General features: G+C 37.1%; 1 protein-coding gene across 3 annotated transcripts in view; it reads right to left on the reverse strand.

Moving 5' to 3' along the window:
* Positions 1 to 22356, reverse strand: part of ZC3H13 (zinc finger CCCH-type containing 13) — a 45157-nt gene that overhangs the window by 15264 nt on the left and 7537 nt on the right. For all 3 annotated transcript variants that reach the window (XM_058044560.1, XM_058044543.1, XM_058044551.1), the window contains exons 4-12: positions 18021 to 18132; positions 11734 to 11842; positions 9951 to 10090; positions 9066 to 9226; positions 7547 to 7744; positions 5947 to 6120; positions 2852 to 3162; positions 1373 to 1837; positions 203 to 385 (exon numbers count right to left, since the gene is read on the reverse strand). In XM_058044560.1, coding sequence (XP_057900543.1) covers positions 203 to 385; positions 1373 to 1837; positions 2852 to 3162; positions 5947 to 6120; positions 7547 to 7744; positions 9066 to 9226; positions 9951 to 10090; positions 11734 to 11842; positions 18021 to 18132 — 1853 coding nt within the window. The remainder of the gene's footprint in view (positions 1 to 202; positions 386 to 1372; positions 1838 to 2851; positions 3163 to 5946; positions 6121 to 7546; positions 7745 to 9065; positions 9227 to 9950; positions 10091 to 11733; positions 11843 to 18020; positions 18133 to 22356) is intronic.

Genomic DNA, 22356 nt, shown 5'->3' on the forward strand with positions numbered 1-22356 from the left:
GAGAAAAGGTGACAGCATTCATGCATACACTGCCAATGAATGATCTTTCAACAGAAGTTATCTTATGTAAAGGATAGGAGTAGTGTCAGTGTGTGGTGTCAGATGAGCTATTTCTGAATTGGTATGGGGGCAGAACAAGATAGAAAAAGGAGGGAAACACACACATTCATACATGAATGAGTAAAACCAGGCATTAAAATACCTCTTTCTCTGTTGTCACGCCTATCCCGTTCACTGTGTCGTCTCTCAAAGGACGAGTCCCTTGCTTGATCGCGACTGTCATAGCGATCCCGATCAGCATAGCTACTCCTCGATTCCCAGCTGTCGTGGTAGTTCCCACTACTGCTGTGACCATCAGCTTGGGATCCTCTGGTCCCCCGACTTCCTAATGGACATGGAGCAACACAAAACATGAGCTTCCACATGTGAGGAAATCCACTGATATTTTATACCAACTGATACTGATGTACTAACATCTAATAAATTAGCTGTTCATGGGCTGAAGATTTTAACATCAAACTCTACTTAGCCAACAACTCAAATTTCATATGTTTTAACTGTTTAAAGTTATTATTTGCAAACTGCAAAATCAAGACTTTCTGAATCCTCATGCCCTGGTCATAGTATGAGGTCTCCTGACTAGAAGGATCAGTCCAAAAGCCAGTTCACAATTATTCTGAATAGGCTGTAAGCTAATAGTGCAGCAAAAAATAGGCAGAGAAAGCAGTGATCATTCTCCTGTAAAAACTGCACATAATTTCCCCAATGAAAATGTTACAACAAGCCTGAAAAAGCAAAATAAATTATAGATTATTAAAAGTTGTTGTTTTTTATAATTATTATTATTAATGCATCAGACTTCAGAAACCATTTTAAAGAATAAAGTCACACTTTTTGGAAAGCAGATGGGGCAGGGTGGTGAAGCAGGGAGAGGTGGGTGTGTGTGAGAAATGGTTTCCAGGCACCACACACCATGCAGTTGTTTTTGAAAGAGCATAAGAAACCTACTGCCCAGTGCTCTGAGATGCACTACCACCTATGAATTTTCCACTACAGATCAGCATCTTGTATTTGTAGCCAATGGGAAAACCTAGGGCTGCAGAAACATTAAACAGAGTGATGTAAGGGTTAGGCTTTGTTTTAAAATGGGATGGCAGAATACCAATGTTATGCCACTTTATTGAATGGAGAAGACAGAAGTGCTATAAATTTCAACAACAGTTTTAATTTAATGACAACAGAATTGAACACAGCTTTAAAAGCATGAACTATTTGGCAGTACTTGCATATCAAATATCAAACAAAGCAGTATGAATGCAAATCCTCAGTCTTCAATGATAGGGACACATGAATTTTTTAAATTACACAATACCTTTGTCAGATAATTCTGGACCTCGGCCTCGACTTCTGCCAATTCTATCACTTCTGCTCTCATTTCTGGAGTCACTTCTGGAGTCATTCCTTGTTTCAGCACGAGAGCTCTCCTCTCTGCCATGGGATCTCCCATAGCTACGCAAGTCATCCTGATACTGGTCATCCTTTTTATGGGCATCTCGACTCTCTCTGTCCCTGTAGTCATGGGAGTCTCGCGTGGAGCGCGAGTCCCTCTGGTCACGGCTGTCCTTGGTGTCCCTGCTATAATCCCGCGTGTCTCTGGAGTCTCGAGTATCTCTGGATTCCCGCGGCTCCCGCCGATCTCTGGTGTCTCTCGCGTCCCTCCGGTCTCTTCCATCACGAGACTCTCTGTCATCCCTGTGGTCCCTGGAGGTACTCTGCTCTTGGTCATAGTCACGATCATCTCTTGTTTCTCTTTCTTTTTCTCTTTTCCCTCTTGTTTCTGTAAAACGTTCAAAAGAATGTTACATACCTGGCTTAATCTGAGCAAGCAAGTATTTAGCACACAAAGAACACTAAAACAACATACTCAAAATACACTTACCAAATCAAAATTAATACATCAATAGGACAAGATCATGCTGGGTTAACCATCATACGTTCAGTAAATTTTAATGATCTTATTCTGAATATTAATCTCTACAGATATTTACCCATTCAAAACACAGTAAGAATAATTAAAAAAATGTCAAACATACCAAAGAGCAAGAGCATTTCAAAAATTTTAAGGTAGGGTCATTATTCCTCCGATCATGGATTCCTCTTATTTTGTACACACACACACACACACACTCCCAAAACATTTGTGCTATATTTAGACCACTTGTAAGGCCCCAGTGCCCTGTTGAAATCTGTTGGTTTGGGTTTGGGGGTCTGTTTTGTTTTGGGCTTTTTCTACAACGTATTTATAATATTACTGCAATAGAAAGGTAAGTTTACAGCCAGTCTAAAACACAGCTGACATACATACTCTTTGTAATCTGTCTCTCGAGGCAAACAGCATGTTTGCTCATCTCATATTACCCAAACAGAGGGAATGACTGTTTCTTTGCAGACACCTCACTTAATGTCAATTACAGAGACAATAGAAAGCAATCAGTGGGGACTGGATTTGGGCACCTCCCAGAAAAGAATAATAGTTACTTCGGTGTAGCCTGCTGTGAAAATCACTTTCGTACTGACACCGCCATTGCATTACACACAGAACACCTACACAGATACCTTCAAGCACCTTTACAATCAGCTGAGCCTACATAAGCAGTTCTGCCAGGGGTACATTATTACACAGTACCTGCAAACAGCATCACCAGCACAGCCAGAGTAAACACAGCCAGTATTTTCTTCAACTCCCAGCCACTGGGATGGGTGCACACAATGCCACAATTTGAAAATCAAGTTTCAAAATGCAATTTGCAAACAAACAAAAACCACCCTGAAGTGCTATTTTCATTCATACCGTCCCGCCTCTCGTGGCGCCTGTCATGAGACTGTGAAGTCCGATCGCGGTCGTGCCTTCCCTTGTCTCTGGCAGGAGAGCGGTGTCTCGAAGGACTGCGCTTCCTCTGAGGCGGAGAGGAAGAGTGTGGGGGGTAGGGGGAAGATGACCGCCTTGCAGGCGGGGAGGCTGTCCTTTGATAGGATGGAGAAGGAGTCCTTTTGCGGTGTGGGGAAGGAGAATGTCTTTGAACAGAGGAGCCTGACTGTGAGGACGAGGAGTGATGTCTGGAGGATATGGGAGAATGGTGCTGACCTGATGGAGAAGCAGACCTGCAAGGAAGAGTTAAAACAGGCATAATAATTTGACTTAAATGGTTCTTGACATACCATACAAAAAAGCAAATAAAATAATTTTTGTATTCTCTACCCTCTGACCGCTGAAAATACATGCTGTTTCTATAAAACATCAAACTTGGCTTCCCTCCAGGATGGCAAGTATATGTTTTCAAAATAGGCTTATCTTTAAATGAAAGTTGTTTATTTAATGCCCAGGAAAAATTTCTCCAATCCAAATTGTATTACATAGCTACCAGAATGTAGGGGAAGGAAGGAGGAGTCAGGAAAAAAACATCAGTATCTTCTTTCCCATTCCCAAGCAAAAACCAATTTTTCTTCAATATAAAATAGTTTTTTGGAGTTCATAATAAAACTACACAGATCATTTTTATGAGATGTAATTAAGATTTTTTGTTTACAACAGCATTGAATTTTTTTTACAAAAAAAGTGTCTTCTCCCTATACACTTCTAAACACATTTTATGGTAAGGACTGATCTTTAAACAGTTCTTAGGTCCAGAAAAACCATACACATACCTACTTAAAATGTTAGCCAACATGACTATTTACACAAACATGGAAAACTCACATCTGATAGAATAAGAAAACATACACAAAATATTTCTGATCTTTGAAATTCTGTCACCAACAAAAGATAATTTACACAACTATAAAAAATTTCCTCATAATATGACTAACATAGGCAAAAACACACTTCAAGTCTTTAGGCTCAGTAGTGGTGTATTTTTCCCCTTATCAGCACCAAAGTAACGTGCAAATATCTTTTCTCATTAAATATATACTGTCTTTAACTCCAACTCCCTTCTACTTCACAAAACTCCAGAGCTGACAAAAAGAAGAGCGGGAGTTATAAAGCCACACTGGACAACATATCATCACAAATCTCAATGTTCCTGAGGAAACAAGTAGCCTGCATGCCTCTAAGATGACAATTCATATGCAAATGAAACAGATAACCTGGAATTAGTAGTAAAACTTCCAAAGTAGTCAGTGTAAAATTCTGTCAATGATAGATATGACTGACAGAATCCAAAACACTTTCATGACTTACTGTCTTTAAATTAAGATTACATTTATTTTTCCCTGTGAAATCATTCTTTTGAGACTCAGAGTTACCAAGATTGGCTTGCATGGAATGCTTTCAATGGTATGGAGTAAAATATTTCAAATAGCCTTCCCTGCTTCTAGCAGAAGGCCCATTTATCCTCCCCGCTTAACATTCCCTTGCACAACATTTGATACAAGCAGGCAGTGATGAACAAAATACTGGATGTCATGCTTTAACCCTAGACAGCAGCTAAGTACCACACAGCTGCTTGCTCACTCCCTTACCCACCCTCAGCAGGGTGGGGAGAAGAATGGGGAAAAAGTAAGGCCTGTGGGTTGAGATAAGAACAGTTTAAAAACTGAAATAAAGTAAAAGACAACCATGATGGTAACAATAATAGCAATCAAAAGGGAGGTAACAAAAAGAGAGAGAAAAAGAAGAAAACCAAGACAAACAGTGATGTACAACATATCTGCTCACCTCAACTGATGCCCAGCCTGTCCCTGAGGAGCAATTGGATGCTCCTGGCGTTCTCCCTTAGTGTATACACTGAACATGATGTTCCATGGTATGGAATATCTTTTTAGCCAGTTCAGGTCAGCTGTCCTGGCCATGCTCCCTCCCAGCATTTTGTGCACCTGCTCAATGGCAGGCTGTGGGAAACTGTGGTAATCATTACTAAAACATCAGTGTGTTATCAGTCTTGTTCTCATGCTAAATCCAAAACACAGCATTGCAGTAGCTACTAGGAAGAAAGTTAACTCTACCCCAGCTGAAACCAGGACACTGGAGTAAGTTAAAAAACAGGGAAAAGACTACAAAAGAGATGTTTTGCAGACTCCCTACTACTGCTCCAGGAACAACTCTCTTCCCTATGAAGAATCCAATATAGCAAAAATGTCCAGCAGTCACATCTACCACAAAACAATCCAATGTTGTTGCAGCTGAATGGAGTCACCACAAGAGCCAAACAGTTTGCTTACAACTGTTTGGATTGCTGAATGGATGGGTTTTATTTTGCTTCTGATAAATCAGCATGCAGAAATATGTACGACGTCTCCCCCACCCTTCAACAGAGGTGCAGAAAATAAGAATGCCTTGCTTTCCATTATACATACATGGGACTACAGTAGTATTTAGCACTGTCATCCTAAACCTGAGCTTATACTCTTTCAGGCCAAAATAAGGAGCCTACTCCATTTTTAATGGATGGTAAAACATTTTTCAAAGTCTCAAGAACTAACAGATATGATACCTTCCCTAAAACTTCCTGCAAGAAGCTTTGTACAGCATTGTTTAGCCAGTTGTGCCTGCTTCTCAAGAAAGAGGTGCAGAACCAGGACCTGTGTATCATTTTACCCGTTCTAGAAGAGAAAAACTCTGCCCCCATTTCCAATCTCAAAGGTAAAATATTTTTCCACGTTCCACTTCTTAAAAAGGGGAAGGTTAGGGAGGAAGAAAATTCCCAAAGGCTCACAGACTGACTGTATCTCATATCAGACTTCTGAAGTTCTACCTGAAGGCAAAACATATGCATGACAGATACCCCCCCGTGTAGTAACATTGCAAAGAAAAAAAAAGTCTCAGAGCTTAAGTGTTTGAGGCACAAACATTCCCAACAGACTCACAAACAAGTAGACAAACCAAGAGAGGAAGTTTCCAAACCAGAAGCATTAAAGGAAATAAAATCCACAGAATTGACCTCCCACCTGCGCGAGGGTGAGAAGTTATGTTTGTGAGTGGCTGACTTGGCTGGAGCGCGGGAGGTTTGCTTTCGCCTTGCTGCAGGTGGTGAGTACTCCCTGGAAGGGGAAGAATTACTGCCAGAGTGATCTGCAGGACTGGGAGAACGCTTCTGTCGACGGGAGCTTTCAGACGGATCCCTGGGAAACACAAACAGCAGCTTGTTTAACAGGCTAAGAGGCATTAGCACAATTCTAAGAAACTACAGACACCTCCAAGACAGAACATGTGATTACCATATCAATTACCATATGTTATACAGTCATTTGTTATGATTTCACATATGAAATTACCTTAAGCTAGCAAATCTCAAGAATGCAAGATATGCACTAAATTTCTTGCTACACTGGACTGTAAAAACTAGAACATGGTAAAACAAAAAAAACCCTTATTGTAATTTTACCTAACATTTCATGTGGTGGTAAATCAGAATTCTAACCAATGGAGAAATATTTTGCTACCTTATTAAAAAATTTCTGTAATATAAGAACTTCATTTACGCAGCTCCAAGCTCAAACATATTTTTAAAGGCTAATCCCAGCAGCAAGTGAATGAAAGCAATCCATTAAAACCTTCAACTATTTCACTGACCATACCTCAAAGAAATTTGACATTTCAACTTCATTTTTATCATGTAGGAGAAAAAAATGACAAAAATCCAAAAGTGAAAAACAGAGAAAAAAATGACAAAAATCCAACAGAATACTACAAGGCTGTAGTCACCACAGCAATATCTGGTGATAGTACAATGATAGTACAAGTACTGTCATGGTGCTTTCAGCACTATCTAGAATGTTCCTTTCTATTGCTTGTGAATTCCTTCCAGTAATGGAGAGTGTGCAATCATGAGAGAAATAAAATACTTTCAAGTAAGTATGGTGGAATTTATTTAATCAATTAAAAATGCATGATTCACTGCTCTTCCAATCCTTAATCTGCTATGCCAGTTACAAAGTAAACGTCACAACATGTACCTTACTTTCGTCAGGAAAATTCAGGACATAAAAATGCAGATCATGTATTGTTCAACTTAAGTGGACAAGTATGCTCCAGAAAATAACAGAATAGTCATAGTACTCCACCATTTTTTAATATATAAATATGTATAAATGCAAAAGTGAAGCAATTCTAAAATGTCACTAGTCTTTGACAACCTCAAAAATTCTTGAACCTACTGAAGATTAGGGAGAGTTTAAATGCACACTGCCAACTTGTGAAGATATCAGTCCTCTAAGATTTCAGAATAGCATGCAATCAGACCAGTGAACGACTTCAATAAAGATTTTGGCAAACAACCTGCTCCACTGGTGAAGATCCAACCTCTTGAGAAATAATGAAGCTTTCAAAGAGGCATTTCACAAACTTACTAAGTAATGCAATTAAAACCTACCAATCTGTTAGTTATAGTCTATCAACCCACCTACATAACATACTGAAAATACTTCACTGAGGACTGAAAAGGTTGTTGGCAAAGTAGGTAATACCACCCTTATTATTCAGTGTTCTATAGAATTTAATTTTAAAAGCAAGGTTAGAGTTAAAAGCTAATGATGCAACATAACTTACCTCTGCTTCTCTTTTTTCTCCTTGTGCCTTTCAAAGTCACGCCCTCTCTCTTTCACGTCCCTCGCCTTTTCTTCTGAACGTTCTTTTGCTTTATGTTTTTCCTTGTGTTTTTTTCCCAGGGGAGTTTCCTCTTGTACTGGAGGAGGAGGGCTAGGGGTACGAGGACCTTTCTTTTTACTCTGAGTACTTTTAGAACTCCTAGAGAGAAATTAACGGGGAGGGGGGGAGGTATAAAAATGAAGAATTGACAACTATTTCAAACAATAATTTCTCAGACATTGACAGGAAAGTTATAACATAAAAGGCCTTGAAGCTTGTAGGATGGGATTTACCAACTCCCTTAGCAAGCACCATTCAATAGCAGTACTTGACAGAAAGGTGAGTAGAGATGGTAAAAATTTATGTTGAGCTCCTAGATTTATAGCCTTTTTCTTCCAAAGGAAGTGAACAAAAATAGGAATTGCTCCTATTCAGAGCGAACCAGTTTTCAAAGATAAAATGCCCTTACATGAACTGTGTACATCAGAACACAAAAACCATACAGTACCTTGTTTATATTCCCATTTCTGCAATGCAATATCCTAATGACACACACAAAATTACTTGAACTACTTATGTTTTCAATTTAATGTTAACTACCAGACAGGATGAAGCATCTAAACATTCTTGAGTATGCATCTCACAATATGAAACATTATGTATTTTCTGCATAATTTACCACTAAGATAAATCCTATCAACTAGGTATCACTGCATAGGTCAGTAGTATACCAGCACATGCTATACCATTCCTGCAGCAGAAACAATGTCATTCTGTCCCTGCTTTAAAGGGGATTTTAACAAATAGGTTAAACAGGGGATTTTCCCAAACACAGATGTGTCTGGTTAATACTGCTGCAGTAATTTCTTTCCTATCTAAAAGCTGCAAACAACAATTCAAAATATCTTATGGCCAGCAAGAACTTTAGAAGCAGCTTTGGTGATTGACTTTCGTGGCACTGCAGCCAGTTAAAATCCTCTGATTTTTACATATTTTATCCTTAATTCTTCCCTGCCCCCCCCACATCCCTCACTTCTTATTCTCTCCTGAATTCTCAGAAATTCCCTGCTTAAAATTCACATATTTTATCTTGAACAGTAACATGCAATACCAACAGAATGGGCAGTTGGTCAAATTTAAACATTTAGAGAAGCTGCTTCACAGGCTGCAGCATTTCAAACAGAAGTGTTTTCCTCTTTTCAATGGTTTGTATTTTCTCATTGTCTCACAAAGATTCTGGAGATTCAGAGAAAAGATCTATTTGCAAACCATGAAAATAATCAACTGAAAACTACATCCATATGACAATTATCTGCATAAGATGATTCACAATGCACAATTTAGAGATCTTCTCCTGAATTTATATAATCAGGGGCACTGAAAGGAAGGAAAATGCAAAACATTATTTATGAAAACTCCAGTAATAAATGGAAGTGTGGTTCTCTTCTCATTCTCTTGCAAGATGCATCTATATACTGACCTCTGCTGCTCCAAAAGTGGTGAAGAGACAGTAGATGCTTTCTTGTCTTTCTTACTAGCTGAAGATGATGATTTGGGACTGGATCTTCGTTTTGGAGATTTGCTGGACTTTCGTGGTGATGGTGATGGTGATAATTTAGATCTAACCACCTCTGGAGAAATCTTGAGGGAAAGAATATAATTAACCAGTAATATATCGATGCTCAAAAATGTAACTGCATGCCAATATGTGTGTCAAACATGTAAATTCAGCAAGTGAGAGAATATGAGAACCATGTACATCTCTCCTTCAACCTCACCACATTGTTTGTGGAGAACAGCATAAAAGGAAGACAACATACAAAGTGTGGAGGAAGAGAAGGTGATGCACTCTGTAATACATCGCAAAAACTGTAACTTAAGGTTTAAAATCAGTATACTCACAACTAACACTCACATTTGTCTGAAAAAGAAAGACATCCTTAGAGGATTTTTTTAGTCTTCCTCAAAATTTTAGAGTTTCTAACAGCTACAGCTTTGTCTCTGTCACTCTATTCTGTTACTACAAGGCAAGCAGGAAAACGAGATTAGGAAATGCCTTGTGTTTTCCTTTTTCTATCTTCTCTGTTACAGATCTTACTAGTTTTGTATCACTAAAATGCATTAAATCTTACTCATTTAATAGCTGACTTCACAAAGGAGAAAACTTGGTTACTGTGCTGGATGACTGATCAGACACTCACTTCAAGTACTCAAGTCACATACTAATTATATAGGTGCCAGTTATTTACTATCATGTAACACAACTGTGCATTTGTAGCTCAAAAACTAAGTCTTCTGGGAAACAATTACAAGCCTATGAAGTGGCTGATGATTTGTTTTTATTTCACATTTACATAATACAAACCTCTTTTTTAATTACTATTTCCTCTCGTTTCTCCATGTTTTCCTGTTCCAATTTCATGAGTTCTCTCTGAATCTTTTGGCGCTTCATTTCCAAAGACAGCTCATGGTCATAATCATAATTAACATCTCCATTATCAGAGTCTTTATTTGAAGAAAAAAAAAGTAAATTGATTAGTAGACAATTTCTTATGAAAAATACAACAATAACATTTAGCATACTAGATGCCAACCATAAATATTACACCATGACTTTTAAGCAGTGCATGAATGGACCAAGGAAATTTGGCATTCATGCCAAATTTCTTCTCCAATTCTGTGTACAATCCTGAAGTAATTCCAGTTAGTTCCATACAACCTGAAGTTCAACTCTTAAAATTCATTAAAAAGAACACCTCAACTTCTTTCATGGACATTCATCCGAGGAAGCAAGGGAAACAAAGTAAACCACTTTATATTTAAATAACAAGAAAATTAAAACTGTGTGTCTTCTCAGGGAGTGAAAATATGTAAAGCACTACATAACCGGGGAACTCACATGAAACGGATTCATATAATGATGCATGATACTGGAGGGGTTTAGTTAATACAGTGTCTTACAAAACAATTGATATACTTAATTAATTACATGTAAACACTGATTTTAATATAAGAGAGGAGTTATGTATTAACCCTTTCATTGGATGAACATACACTTCGGGAGTTTACATCTGGTTTTACAACATTATCACTGTTTGGTTTTCACAGTAGAAGAAATGTTATTTCTCACACTTTTTCACTAAGTCATGGACAGGTAATATCTTAAGCTTCCAACCTGGCAACTGAAATCTTACTGAAAATTGAATTTATTCACTCTGTTATATTAATTTTGTTTATGGATATTTAAGTCTAATATCCATAAAGCATTTTGGGAAAATATATGTCAGAGAAAAGACGACTTCATTAAAAAGTTATTAGCTTTCACTCCCTTCCTACATACAGGAACTACATAAAAGGTGAAATTGATTGCAAATATATTTATTATATGTGAATTCTCTCGGATGGGATCAGAATTCCCATTTTTTTCTTGCAACGTTGTAACTACTTCTGAAACACAGATTGTAAGAAAACTACAGAAACACCACAGCTCAGTAGAAGTTCCTGTAACATCACTATTCAGGTCAACCTGGACTCTAACAGAAGTGAAACTTAGGAGAGAAAAAAAGTGCCCACAGCAACAATGAAACTTTCAGTAAGTACTAAAAGTCCTCCAAATTCAAAAACTCCCATCCACCAACTCATACAGAAATTACTACAAAGGTAATGCAAGACACTTAGCATTCTTCAAGTATTTTTAAAACATAAATATTTCACTGATGTCCACCTTTAACTGTTGTTATTCTAATGGAGACCTCGTTAATGACAGCTTACACCATTAAAAATTATGCAACAAAAATGGCTGACTTTTGAATTCAAAGGAGTTCCACCTTCTTCTCAGACTAACAGGTTCCAAAATTACTTTAGATGCTACTTGGATTTATCTAGTGACCTTAATGTGAAAGATTAACCATGGAGTAGACTACACCAAAAAAAGCCTGTTTTTAAAGCTAGTTGGTTTAACCACTGAACCACTGTAGCAGTCCAACTCAGGTAACTTGTTAGTTCTCCTCAAAAAAAAATAAAAATTAACAGTTACTGCATCAAAGTATTCTGCTTAGAAACCAAATCTTGAAGCATTCCACTTGACAGACAGCCCAGAAATCTCACAGTTCTCTGAGGCATCAGGGGACTGTCAGTTCAATACATACCTTCTCTGTTTGTTTCCCAATCCCCATTTTCCTCTTCGCTTTCTGGCGTTCGCTCCTTTGTAATTTTGATATCCTCCTTTTCTCTATGTCTTCCTCGTGAGGACTCTTTCTATAAAGGGAAAAATGCTGCATTAGAGTAAACAACTTTATTTCAAAAGAAGCCTGAAGAAGCAGGTGTATTTTACATGGTATTTTGGGCTTTTTTTTCATAGCACAAAAAGCATTTTTCCCTTTAGCCTGTTGAACAAATACTCTCCTAAACAAGCAGAGACTCCACAGGCTACATGTTCTAATGCAATTTCATATAATCAGAATGCAAATAGCAGATGAGGAAAAGAGAAGAAAGGATTCATAAAATAAGAGGGCTTAAAGGCAGAGCAAGAGTCAAGCACATATCAGAGAAATAGGCACCAAAATAAGAGATTAAGTTCTAAAGACCAGAAGTTTAATGAACATTTTAAGAGTATATTTTTAACAGCCTGAGCAAGAATCCTCAGCCGTAAATAAGAATATTTACATTCAAGGCAGATGAGCCTCAGAAGTGGAACCATTTAACTCTTCAGAGGATAAAGAATATGGAAGGGGAGGAGATAATAAATAAACCCAGACACCCTTGGCTGGCAGAAGGGGAAAAATTCTAAAGCAACACAATCAAATGAAGTTCCATTGACAGCTTTGTGTTTGACTTTCACTGTCTCCAAGAGAAGTCTAACTAATGCAGTAGCACCCATTTCCCATGTCCTGTGAACACCTAAGAAAGCCAGAGACTATCTGTACAAGAAAAAAGACAATTTCAAGTCAACTGATGCTGTGATGCTCTTGTGCCCCTGCTAAATTCCAGTACAGCTACACAGCTGCACCTCTGCATCTGCTGAAGCAACATTCTCTGTGTGATGCACCTGGACTCAGGTCGAACACAGGAAAAAGTTTCTTCACTACCAGCAAAAGAAGAAAATTCAAGCTTAAAGCATCTCAGGTTAATTTAATAAATAGGAAACCAGAACAGCAAAATCTGTCCCACAGCCCTGTTGTTCTCAGCTCACATAGTGCCCTCTTGTTTTTCTGAGGATTCTTTCATGTTGGTATGTGGGAGAAACATCAAGAAAAGGAGATGCTTGAGAATTTCACTAGCTATTCCTTATTGGTACTTAAATCTTGATTTAATTTAAAACCTTAACATCACCTTAGAAATACACTGAGGAAACAAAATAAAATTGCAGTCAGTCAGTCACTCAAAAATGAGTAAAATTCAACTATTCCTTTATATTCAGTAACAATGTTAAAAACTTATCTCTAATTAAATGATGTAAATCTCTAAAATTATGCAGAAGGTCATAACTTACTGAGTCATGCTGGTTTCTGACAGCAATTGCAGACAAGTCTATATCCACTAAGCTATTGTCTCAACATGTACTAAAAACATTCAGTCTTTGGGCCAGAATTCTACTATGCCCCAAAGCAAATTACTTTAAAAGAAAATTACTCTGATGAGATCTAAAAATATGTAAGCATAACAAGTCTTCTCTGCAACCATTCTTTTCTTTTGTAAGACTGTTCTTATTTTTCTAGCCCACCGTCCATGAAGGCCACAGCTGTTCTATTGGGCTGTATACTTCTACATACTTCAACTACGCCCTATAACATAAACAAAACCCTAATTTCTTAAATATGAATCCTAGCTTCTATTAATTCAACACTATCTCTTACAAGCAAAGTGAAATATGAACAGTAGGACAACGTCTCTACACCAATTTAAAAAAATTTCCCAAAGAAAATTCATCAAATACCTTGTCATCAAAGAACGTGCAGCAAGTCAGTGCTTCAAGTCCCATTTAATGACCCATGTTAAAAATACTACACAACCTGTATGTATCATGCCTACCTCCTCAGACTTACAAGCCAATACAAGCATCTTGCAAGAGCCTGTATTTTATCCTTTCAGTGGAAAGATTCAGTAGTGGCACAATCGTATTTCTACAGAAGAACTGAGAACAAAAACAGCTATCAAACTGAAATACTGAATATAGGGGAAGCATGGTATTTCACACTAATGTTGCTTAGTTGTCAAGAAAAAAGATTTTGACAACATTGCACCTTGAAAAATGAATATCAGTTTAGAAATTGAGTATATTTTTCCTGGGGCATGCTAATCAAGAATTTAAGTTATGATGGTTTAGAACACATACCTAATTTTTCTCACTGAAAAGTCTTCAACATATTCCTTTTATTTTACTTGTTACACTTGTAACACATTTGATTCCCTCATACTATGGGAATTAAATATTTCCTTCATATACTTAGAGATCTTTTTTGTCCCTCCCCTAACAAGCCAAGAATAAAGTTAAGTTCCTAAAGGCCAATAGCATGACTGTCACTGGTACCTGAAGATGCTGTATATTCACTCTTGTTAACAACTTCTCTGAAGACTCTGAAGAAATGCCATTTACTAGACAAGAACCACTATACTTACAGAATTATATATTTATTTATTAAAAAACAATGTAGCTTGTCTTAAGAGGAAATGATTTAGTAGACTTTGTCTATGCTGTTTTTAGGTATATGCTCACAGCTAAACATAGCAGGTGTTGGATAGATGTTTACAGTTTCATACGTTGATGTTTAGGAGAGATGCCACACAAGAAAGGGAAAAACTCATGACATTATGGCTGATTTCTGTGAGATTTTATTTAATGTCTATTCAAGTTGAAGTTCTATGTCCCATGTGATCAGCCCTCTACAGCACAAGACTTGATGTCTACTTGAATAAATTTTCCACTACTGCCACAAAAGCCTGGCCAAGTACAAAAGGACTCATCCAATCTGTAAAACATGCTTCTAGCCAAGAAGTGTTACTTTGCCAACACCGATGGAAAGAACAGAAAACTGATACAACCTACAATTCTTGCATTGCAGAAATCTCAGTTTCAACCTTATCAGGTTGCACACATACATGCAGCAGCAAAATAAAGTAATTCCAAAGCACAGATTCCTTTAAACCTACAGTAAGCTACATGTATTACAGCTACAACCTTTTGGGCAAGCTAGTACTACAGTACTACTTTGCTCCAGGTATATCTTTATAGTGTAAACTACTACCATGCTACAGAAACACATAAGTAAATGAATCTGAAGTTCCCCTGACATTAAGTGGTATTTGTTCCCATTTCAGAGATGGAAGACAATGCTGAGTCCTATTTCCCATGGAAATAAAAGCTACAGTGATAAAATCCACAGATACGAAACAAGTGATACACATTCCTTACAAAAACCTTCCTAAATGTACATTAAGCTCCTCCCACTGTTTCTCCCAAATCACACACACCTTCCACATTTAGACTTTAGGTAAGACTTCATACACACCAACATAACTGTCTTCTCATAATTTAAAATAAAAATTTTCAACTGAAGAAGTAACAGCAGGAACCTCATCTAATTATTTGTATAATGATTCATACACTAACATACAGTGCTGAAGTAATTCCAAACACAAATCCAAGAAACACAAAAACAACTGAGTTTAATGTAGGTGTCCACATAACACAGCATATCATCTCTGCAAATAATAATACAAAGTATGAAGAAATAAAAAGGGATATAGTGTATAAACTGCCAATATAGGAAGTTTCTTCCTAAATACATACAGATTGCACTAGTTATGCCTCCAAAGAATAAAAAAATCTCTTCTGAAAAGATTTTATCCTAGTTATACTGTCTTAGATTCTGGTGGAACCTATTCAGCTTTGCATGCCTATCTTCTGACAACCAGGCAGAATTATTATATATAACATAAACAGCATTTCCCCTTGTCATTTTCAAATTTGCCACCCTTTCTACTGGGTTAAAGTACGAATATGACGCATCTAACTCACATTCTCTCAAACATACATTATATGCATTCACTCCATGTCCTTTCTTCTCTCCAGTTTATTTTTCACCTCTTTGCCCACTTCAGGAAGACCTTTGACTGTATTTTCTTGCACACAGGTGATGACAACCAAACAGCATTTCAAATAAAACTGGACCATGAATTTCTACAGCATATTATCAATCATTTTCTATTCCATTTTTATATACCTGAATGTTTGCTTCTACAACTGTGACTTCAATTGGAACACATGGTTTCATTGAGCTGTCCACAATAACTTATTTTTCTATTGAGTGGTTTCAGTTACTTTTAAAAAATTCATTCATTTTTTGTTTTAAATACTTTCTTCATTGTGCATGACCTTGCACTTGCCAACACCAAGTTTCATCTGCCATTGTTCTGCCAAAAACTATCTTTCCCAACCCCCATGGCATTCCTCAGACTTCAGTAATCCCAAGTACTGTGTTCAAATCTTCTGCAAAGTCTGACATTTGGAATGTGCAAATCTTTTCTACATTCTTTAAAATTATAGTTCTTTAAATGAATTACAATAGAATTCTGTGTAATTCAATTTCAAATAATCTAAAATTTTCCCCTTAGCTGGCTTCTAAACCTAGAATACTATACCTTCTATTCTTTGACTATCTATACGTATGCCTCAGAAGTCTCGTTTCAAAACAGGTCTGACCTATGAGAGGCAGTTCTCTCTTAACCACTACTCTCCATCGAAGTTTCAGTCTAGTAGTCTGGTGAAGCACAGATTTCATCTGCAGAAATGTTTCTGATTGGTCTTTTTTATTTTTAACCAAAATTATGAAACTTCTTATGGGACAAGCTACTTTTCATTATTTCAAAGTTTTCTTATCAAGCTCTGCTGTTACCCCAAAAGTAACTTTTAATAAAGTATGCAAACATAACATATTAGATCTCCACCGTAACAGCAGCTGTACCGATGGAGCAAGATTTCTCTTAGCAGTTCAGCCACTTGAGTCTTCTGTCCTTTTAGATATCCTGGTTCTTTGCAAAGCAACTCTTGACGACTGTCCCTCTTCATCTATTTGTTCCAGAATATTTTCTTTGATATCCTGTATTTTGAGAGTTGCCTCCATGGAACTAAAACAAAAGGTCAGCTGTTTCCTCAATCTTCCATTTTATGAGATTGAAGCAGAGTATTTTTTACTCTGCTGTGTGCTTAATCTATAAATAGTTCTTTGATACATTAACACTAATTCTCCAATTCATTTAGATTCTTGCTTCCAGTTCACTTTCACTTGGGTTTTAGTTGTTTAAGAGTATTTTATTATTACATTAAGAGTACACTATAAAAAGCAAGGTTAACTAATCAAAAGTAAGAATTACATCAAAATTAGAGTTGCACCAGGACAGAAGTTACAGCGAATTTTTAATGACGGTTGGAAAAAAAATTTTCCCACCAACCATGTACTCAATAACTGAACAGTTTATTCAAACTATTAGAAAATAAAAGAAACACATTTCAGTAAAAAGATTGAGAGTTTACAAAAATTAACAGCAACTGAAAACATGATTGGAAGGTAAGCCATTCAGTTAAATTTAATGATAGCAGCTGCTGCTGATTTATTTACAGCTGACATAAAAAGATTTATTTCACACAACAAGTAGGAACAGATCAAGAGGAAATGATAGAACATTGTCAGTACCTGCAGAAGCAAAACTTAATTTTTACAAATAAAACCTTTTAAAAATTATTCATATGAAGACGATGTTAAACATGGTGCAGGAACACAGTGGTGCTACTGCTTCATAGGTACAGGGTCACACTACGAACTCTAACCTTATTTTTCTGTAACATTAGAAACAGGTAACACAATTTCAAAATAATTCAATTTTGATATTTGAGGGCCACAGGGTTGCAGAAAGATGCTTACAAAATAAGAACAATAATGAATTTTTTGCAAAATTCATTAATTAAGCAGTTGGGGTGACTGATGAGTGTGTGAGGGGGAAGGGAAAATGAACCAGCACAATCGTAACTGCATGGTTTCATCAAAGGCAAATTTGGGGTGAACAGCTTAGATCAGGATGCATGAGTAAGTGTTTGGGGGGGAAATAGTGGACAACTGAAACAATGGTTAGTATACTTTCTTGGTAATAATCAAAGAGTCTGCACTGTTATTAAATACCTGTTTATCAGTATTTATAACACATTTTATGTCTGTGGGGTTTATAAAATCTTTGGGAACCAAAAGACCAGAAGCACTACAAAATTGCAAAACAGTACAATTGTTAAGACACTTCATAACAAAAAATGTGATATGCTATGTACAAAATGATCAGTTCCTTAAAACGTTTTCAATATTACAAGTCACAACAATAAGGTTTCTAGGACACACTGCCCAATTGTTACTGAGGGATTCTGGAGTTCTGCAAACTCCACTCTTACCCTAACAGGAGAGGATGATTCCTCTGTACTTCGTTTCTGTGGCTCTGCCTCAACATCTTGACGTTTGTTCTTCATTCTTTCCCGAAGATCTCCAGTGGGTCTTTCTGGTGACCTGTATAATACAGAAACATAATATAACCAGTTCTATGGGACTATTTTTAAAGGAGTATTATCTGTCTTTTAATTAGTATTTTATTAGTATATCCAGCAAAATCTAAACCTCCCACCCATAGGCAAGGTTGATGAGTAAGAAAATATTCCGTTCTAAAGGGCTTAAGCATCATAAAAACTTTCCTTTCAGAAAGTCAAGGAAGACTTGACTCTAAGAAGAAAAATTATTTTTATGTATATATGGCATTACTCAGTTACTACTCTAGATCAGCTTCCCATCCAGAATAGCCCTTTTCTGACCATCATGCAGATGTGCTTCACAATCACTCTTACCAAATACTTGAAGATTTAGCCTTCTCCTTAATCTAAGCTGTAACAACTTTTATATATATTACATAAATATAAGTGTCTCTCTATATATTACATACATGTAAAATCACAATTAATGCAGAATCAAACTATTATAGACTAGCAATGAAAGTCACAGAGAAGCACAACTCTGAATGTGGATGAAGTCTGCAAGCAGAGATAACCTAAGCACCATCCTCCCATGGTCTAGGTGAGGCTGCTAAACAGGAAAACATTGCTGCAGGACCATGAACCAGAAATGAACTCCTGGAGGCCTCTTCCATTTTCCATCTTGCACTAATAACTATTTCATTATTTAATTACAAAATACTGGATGAACTCTGCTAGTCATGAACCTTTACGATATAGTTTCTGTAAAAGATATTACTGTGATGTGGGAGGAGGAACATCCTACACTACTGTAATTTTAGTATGGATTCATGAGCTCATTCACCCCTTATGTGTTAGAAGAGAACAACCATTGCATTGCTGAGGCACTGGCACAGGTTGCCCAGAGAAGCTGTGCATGCCCCATCCCTGGCAGTGCTCCAGGCCAGGCTGGATGGGGCTCTGAGCAGCCTGGTGGAGTGGAAGGTGTCCCTGCCCATGGCAGGGGGGTCGGAATCAGATGATCTTTAAGGTCCCTTCCAACCCAAACCATTCTGTGATTCAAACAAATTCCTAAGCTAAGGAAATGTAGGGACTGTTTCAGAATACCTTTCAGTTCAAGAAAACAAATTTTCTCTTCATATACATTTGTCTTGATACTGAGTTTTGTACTTCTGTGATGGCTGTTTCACAGTCAAGGCATACAAAAATTTAATTTAATACCATTTCATTTTCAATCTGCACATATTTGAAAAAGTAATTTTTTTCCATTTCCTCCTCTGCACTGTTTCCTAGATTTAATTCTTTAAACTGCATCACAGGGTTAAATGTACGAGGATCTACAGAGACAAAGATCAATGACTGCTCTCATTTTTTATAGCATTTGATTCTCCATGAAATTGTAAGTACAGGTCAATCTAGATCAGAGGAAATGTACAGAAGAGTAGCGCTCTGCTTTTTTTCATCACCAAGGATCAAATAATAACCAGCATACAAATATAAATAAGTTATTTTCTTTGCATGCATGGCTATATGATCCTTAAAGTGTCTGGATTTAGTAAAGGTTATGATTCAAAGTATTTTTCCCCTCCCTCCATATTAAAAAGGTAATTATTTGCATTACCAAAACTCTCCGAAGCATTCCAACCATCAGCTATCTCAACAAATAAACTGTCTTTCAGCATTAAAGTGTAATTCAACACCTTAATTTTTAATAATATTTAAGCCACAAATGCAAAGGATTTGGATTAGTGAAACTGAAAATTAAGCTAAGGAGCAGAACGACTATCAATAATGTATTTGTAATATTGTTCCTCAAGAGGAATACCTTCAGGAAAAAATCCCATTAGCTGAAGGAGAAAGCAAGAGAACATGCACTGAGTGCAGCTCATGTACCTTAGAGAGTCACATCTGACATTTTAACACTTTTATTTAAAGTTACAAGCTGGGGTACAAAACAAAGTATCCAAACCACTTGGATACAAAGTATCCAATTTTACCGCCAATTAAAAAAATTTTTTTCCCTCCCATGCCGAAAAAAAGGTATTGTGCTAAAGCATTATTCAAATCTACTTAAATATTATAAAAGCTATGAAAAAAACCCACAAAGTTAAAAGGTACACATTCAGGGCTGGGGTTTGCTGGACAATTTTTTCTTTGGTTTTGCTGTCACTGGGTAAGCTTTTTTCAGCTTTAGGAGAACACCAGAAAGTCATGGTAATCACCCTATCTCTCCTTCCCCAAAGACATCATAACCCTCCAAAAACTCTAATATAAAATAAGACTGACAATTAGTCAAACTTTAAGAAATAATTACTCACGAAGCCATGACTGTTTTCAGATGCTTTGGCTGAATGCACAGAAAAACAAGCTGGTCTACTAGCTGATTTTCTTTTATGTGTGCCACAGCCTCAATTCTACATAACTTTCCCCCAGCTCCCTCCAAAAGGGATCTTTGGTTATTCCAGGTCCTGCTCACTGTTGAGCTTCAACAGTTCATGACAAATTATCTCTGCAGCTTAAGACAATGTAGCGAGACTGCAACTTTCAGTTGCAGAAAAACTGAAAACAGAACCTTTCACACAAAAGGCATTATGCAATTTCTTTCTAATATTTTGAGCTGGGCCTATCTTTTACATAAGGCCTGAAATGAAGAATTTCCTCGTTTCAAGTTCTAAGGTAGTTAAGTGATTTCAAACAGCATTACTTCCTGCAACAGTTCAGTTCTCCATGTTCAACAGCATTTAGGAAATGCACATTTGTAACAGTGACTTGATTTGCTCCTGTACTTCTTACAGTGTCAGGAACAGGTACCCAGCAACAGGCAGACCTTGCAACACACCTACCTGAAGATATTTCTGTGTGCCTGTGTGAGAGCACACTTGTGCATAGAGGCAGATGACAATATTTGTGTATTATGTACACGTTATGACTGCTCAAGAAACACCGCTCTGTTTCCAGTTTCCCATATTTGAAACTTTCAAAATCCATACATTCTTTCCTAGTATGACTGCTGGCTTGGTTTGGTTTTTAAAAGCAGTGTGATGATCCCAAATAAAGAGGATCAGTCAGACTAAGAAAAGGGCCCAGCAATGGCATAGATCCCAACAATCGTATAAAGGAGCCAGCCAGGAAGTTGCCAAGCAACTAACCAACAATCTACAAGTGCAGAAAGAGCAAAATTCCTCATGGGACAGCATGTTTACACACAGCTCTTAGCTTCACCTAAATTCTGATGTTGGGAAGACTGGCAGTCTAATACTGAATTCTCAATACTATCATCAGATATGCTTCATGTAAAAACACGTTAGGATTTATTTTTATAGCAAGATTAAAATTCATGCTGTGAAAGGCAGCATTGGCGCTAAAATCAATCTTTTCATACTTCAGAATCAAGTTTTCCTCCCATGTTTTGAACTATGGGAGGCATTATGGTCAGATAAAACCATTAGCAAAAGGACTGACTGCATACAGGTATGGAACTTGAGGCAGAAGGTATGAAGACAGAAAGGCAGCAAGAGATGCTCTGTCCCAGCCAACTCCTTGCAAAGCAGATGAGAGCTCCCTGGCAGGCTGACTGAACACAGGCAGACACACTGCCACTTTGCTATCCCAGATACTTGAACAAGAATATTGCTTTAACTGAACTGATGCAGAAGCAGCATTAGTTTGGCTTGCCTGAAGCCAATAAAATTGCATTTGAAATGCCTGGATAACATTTGTGAAAATCTCTCTAATGTTAAATGGCATGAAAATGCCACCATTTTATTATGTATATATTATGTACCAGCTTTTTCTATGCCTGGCCAAGAGCTATTAGTGGAAAATTTTGAAGACAGGCACAACTCTTTCATTTGTCTGGTTGGGGGGGGGGGGCTTCCTCCCCCTTTTTACTTTTAAGAACATCTTTATTAAATGCTGAATATGCCAAGCAAATAAGCAGGAAGGTTTGTCCTTTGACTTTTCAAATAGTCCTAGTAAAAAAGTTAGCAATAGGAAGAAGGAAATCAACGTTTTTCTTAAATGTCACTGGTGACAGTGAAGCAGAAACACAGCTTTAATCATTAAAAGAAATGTCACTTTTCTTCAAATGACCAAGCAGAACTACACACTGAGTGTTCCAAACACTAAAAGCAAGGAGAAAGTGACATTTTAACTGTTTTAAAATTTAATCCCTACCAGCAAATCGCTTACTTTATTCATTTGGAACATTCAGCACAGAACACAGTAAAATTTTTTACACACCAAAAGAAACATTAAACTCAGTATT

Source organism: Melospiza georgiana, chromosome 2 (assembly GCF_028018845.1).
Source record: "Melospiza georgiana isolate bMelGeo1 chromosome 2, bMelGeo1.pri, whole genome shotgun sequence".
Taxonomy (NCBI): Eukaryota; Metazoa; Chordata; class Aves; order Passeriformes; family Passerellidae; genus Melospiza; species Melospiza georgiana.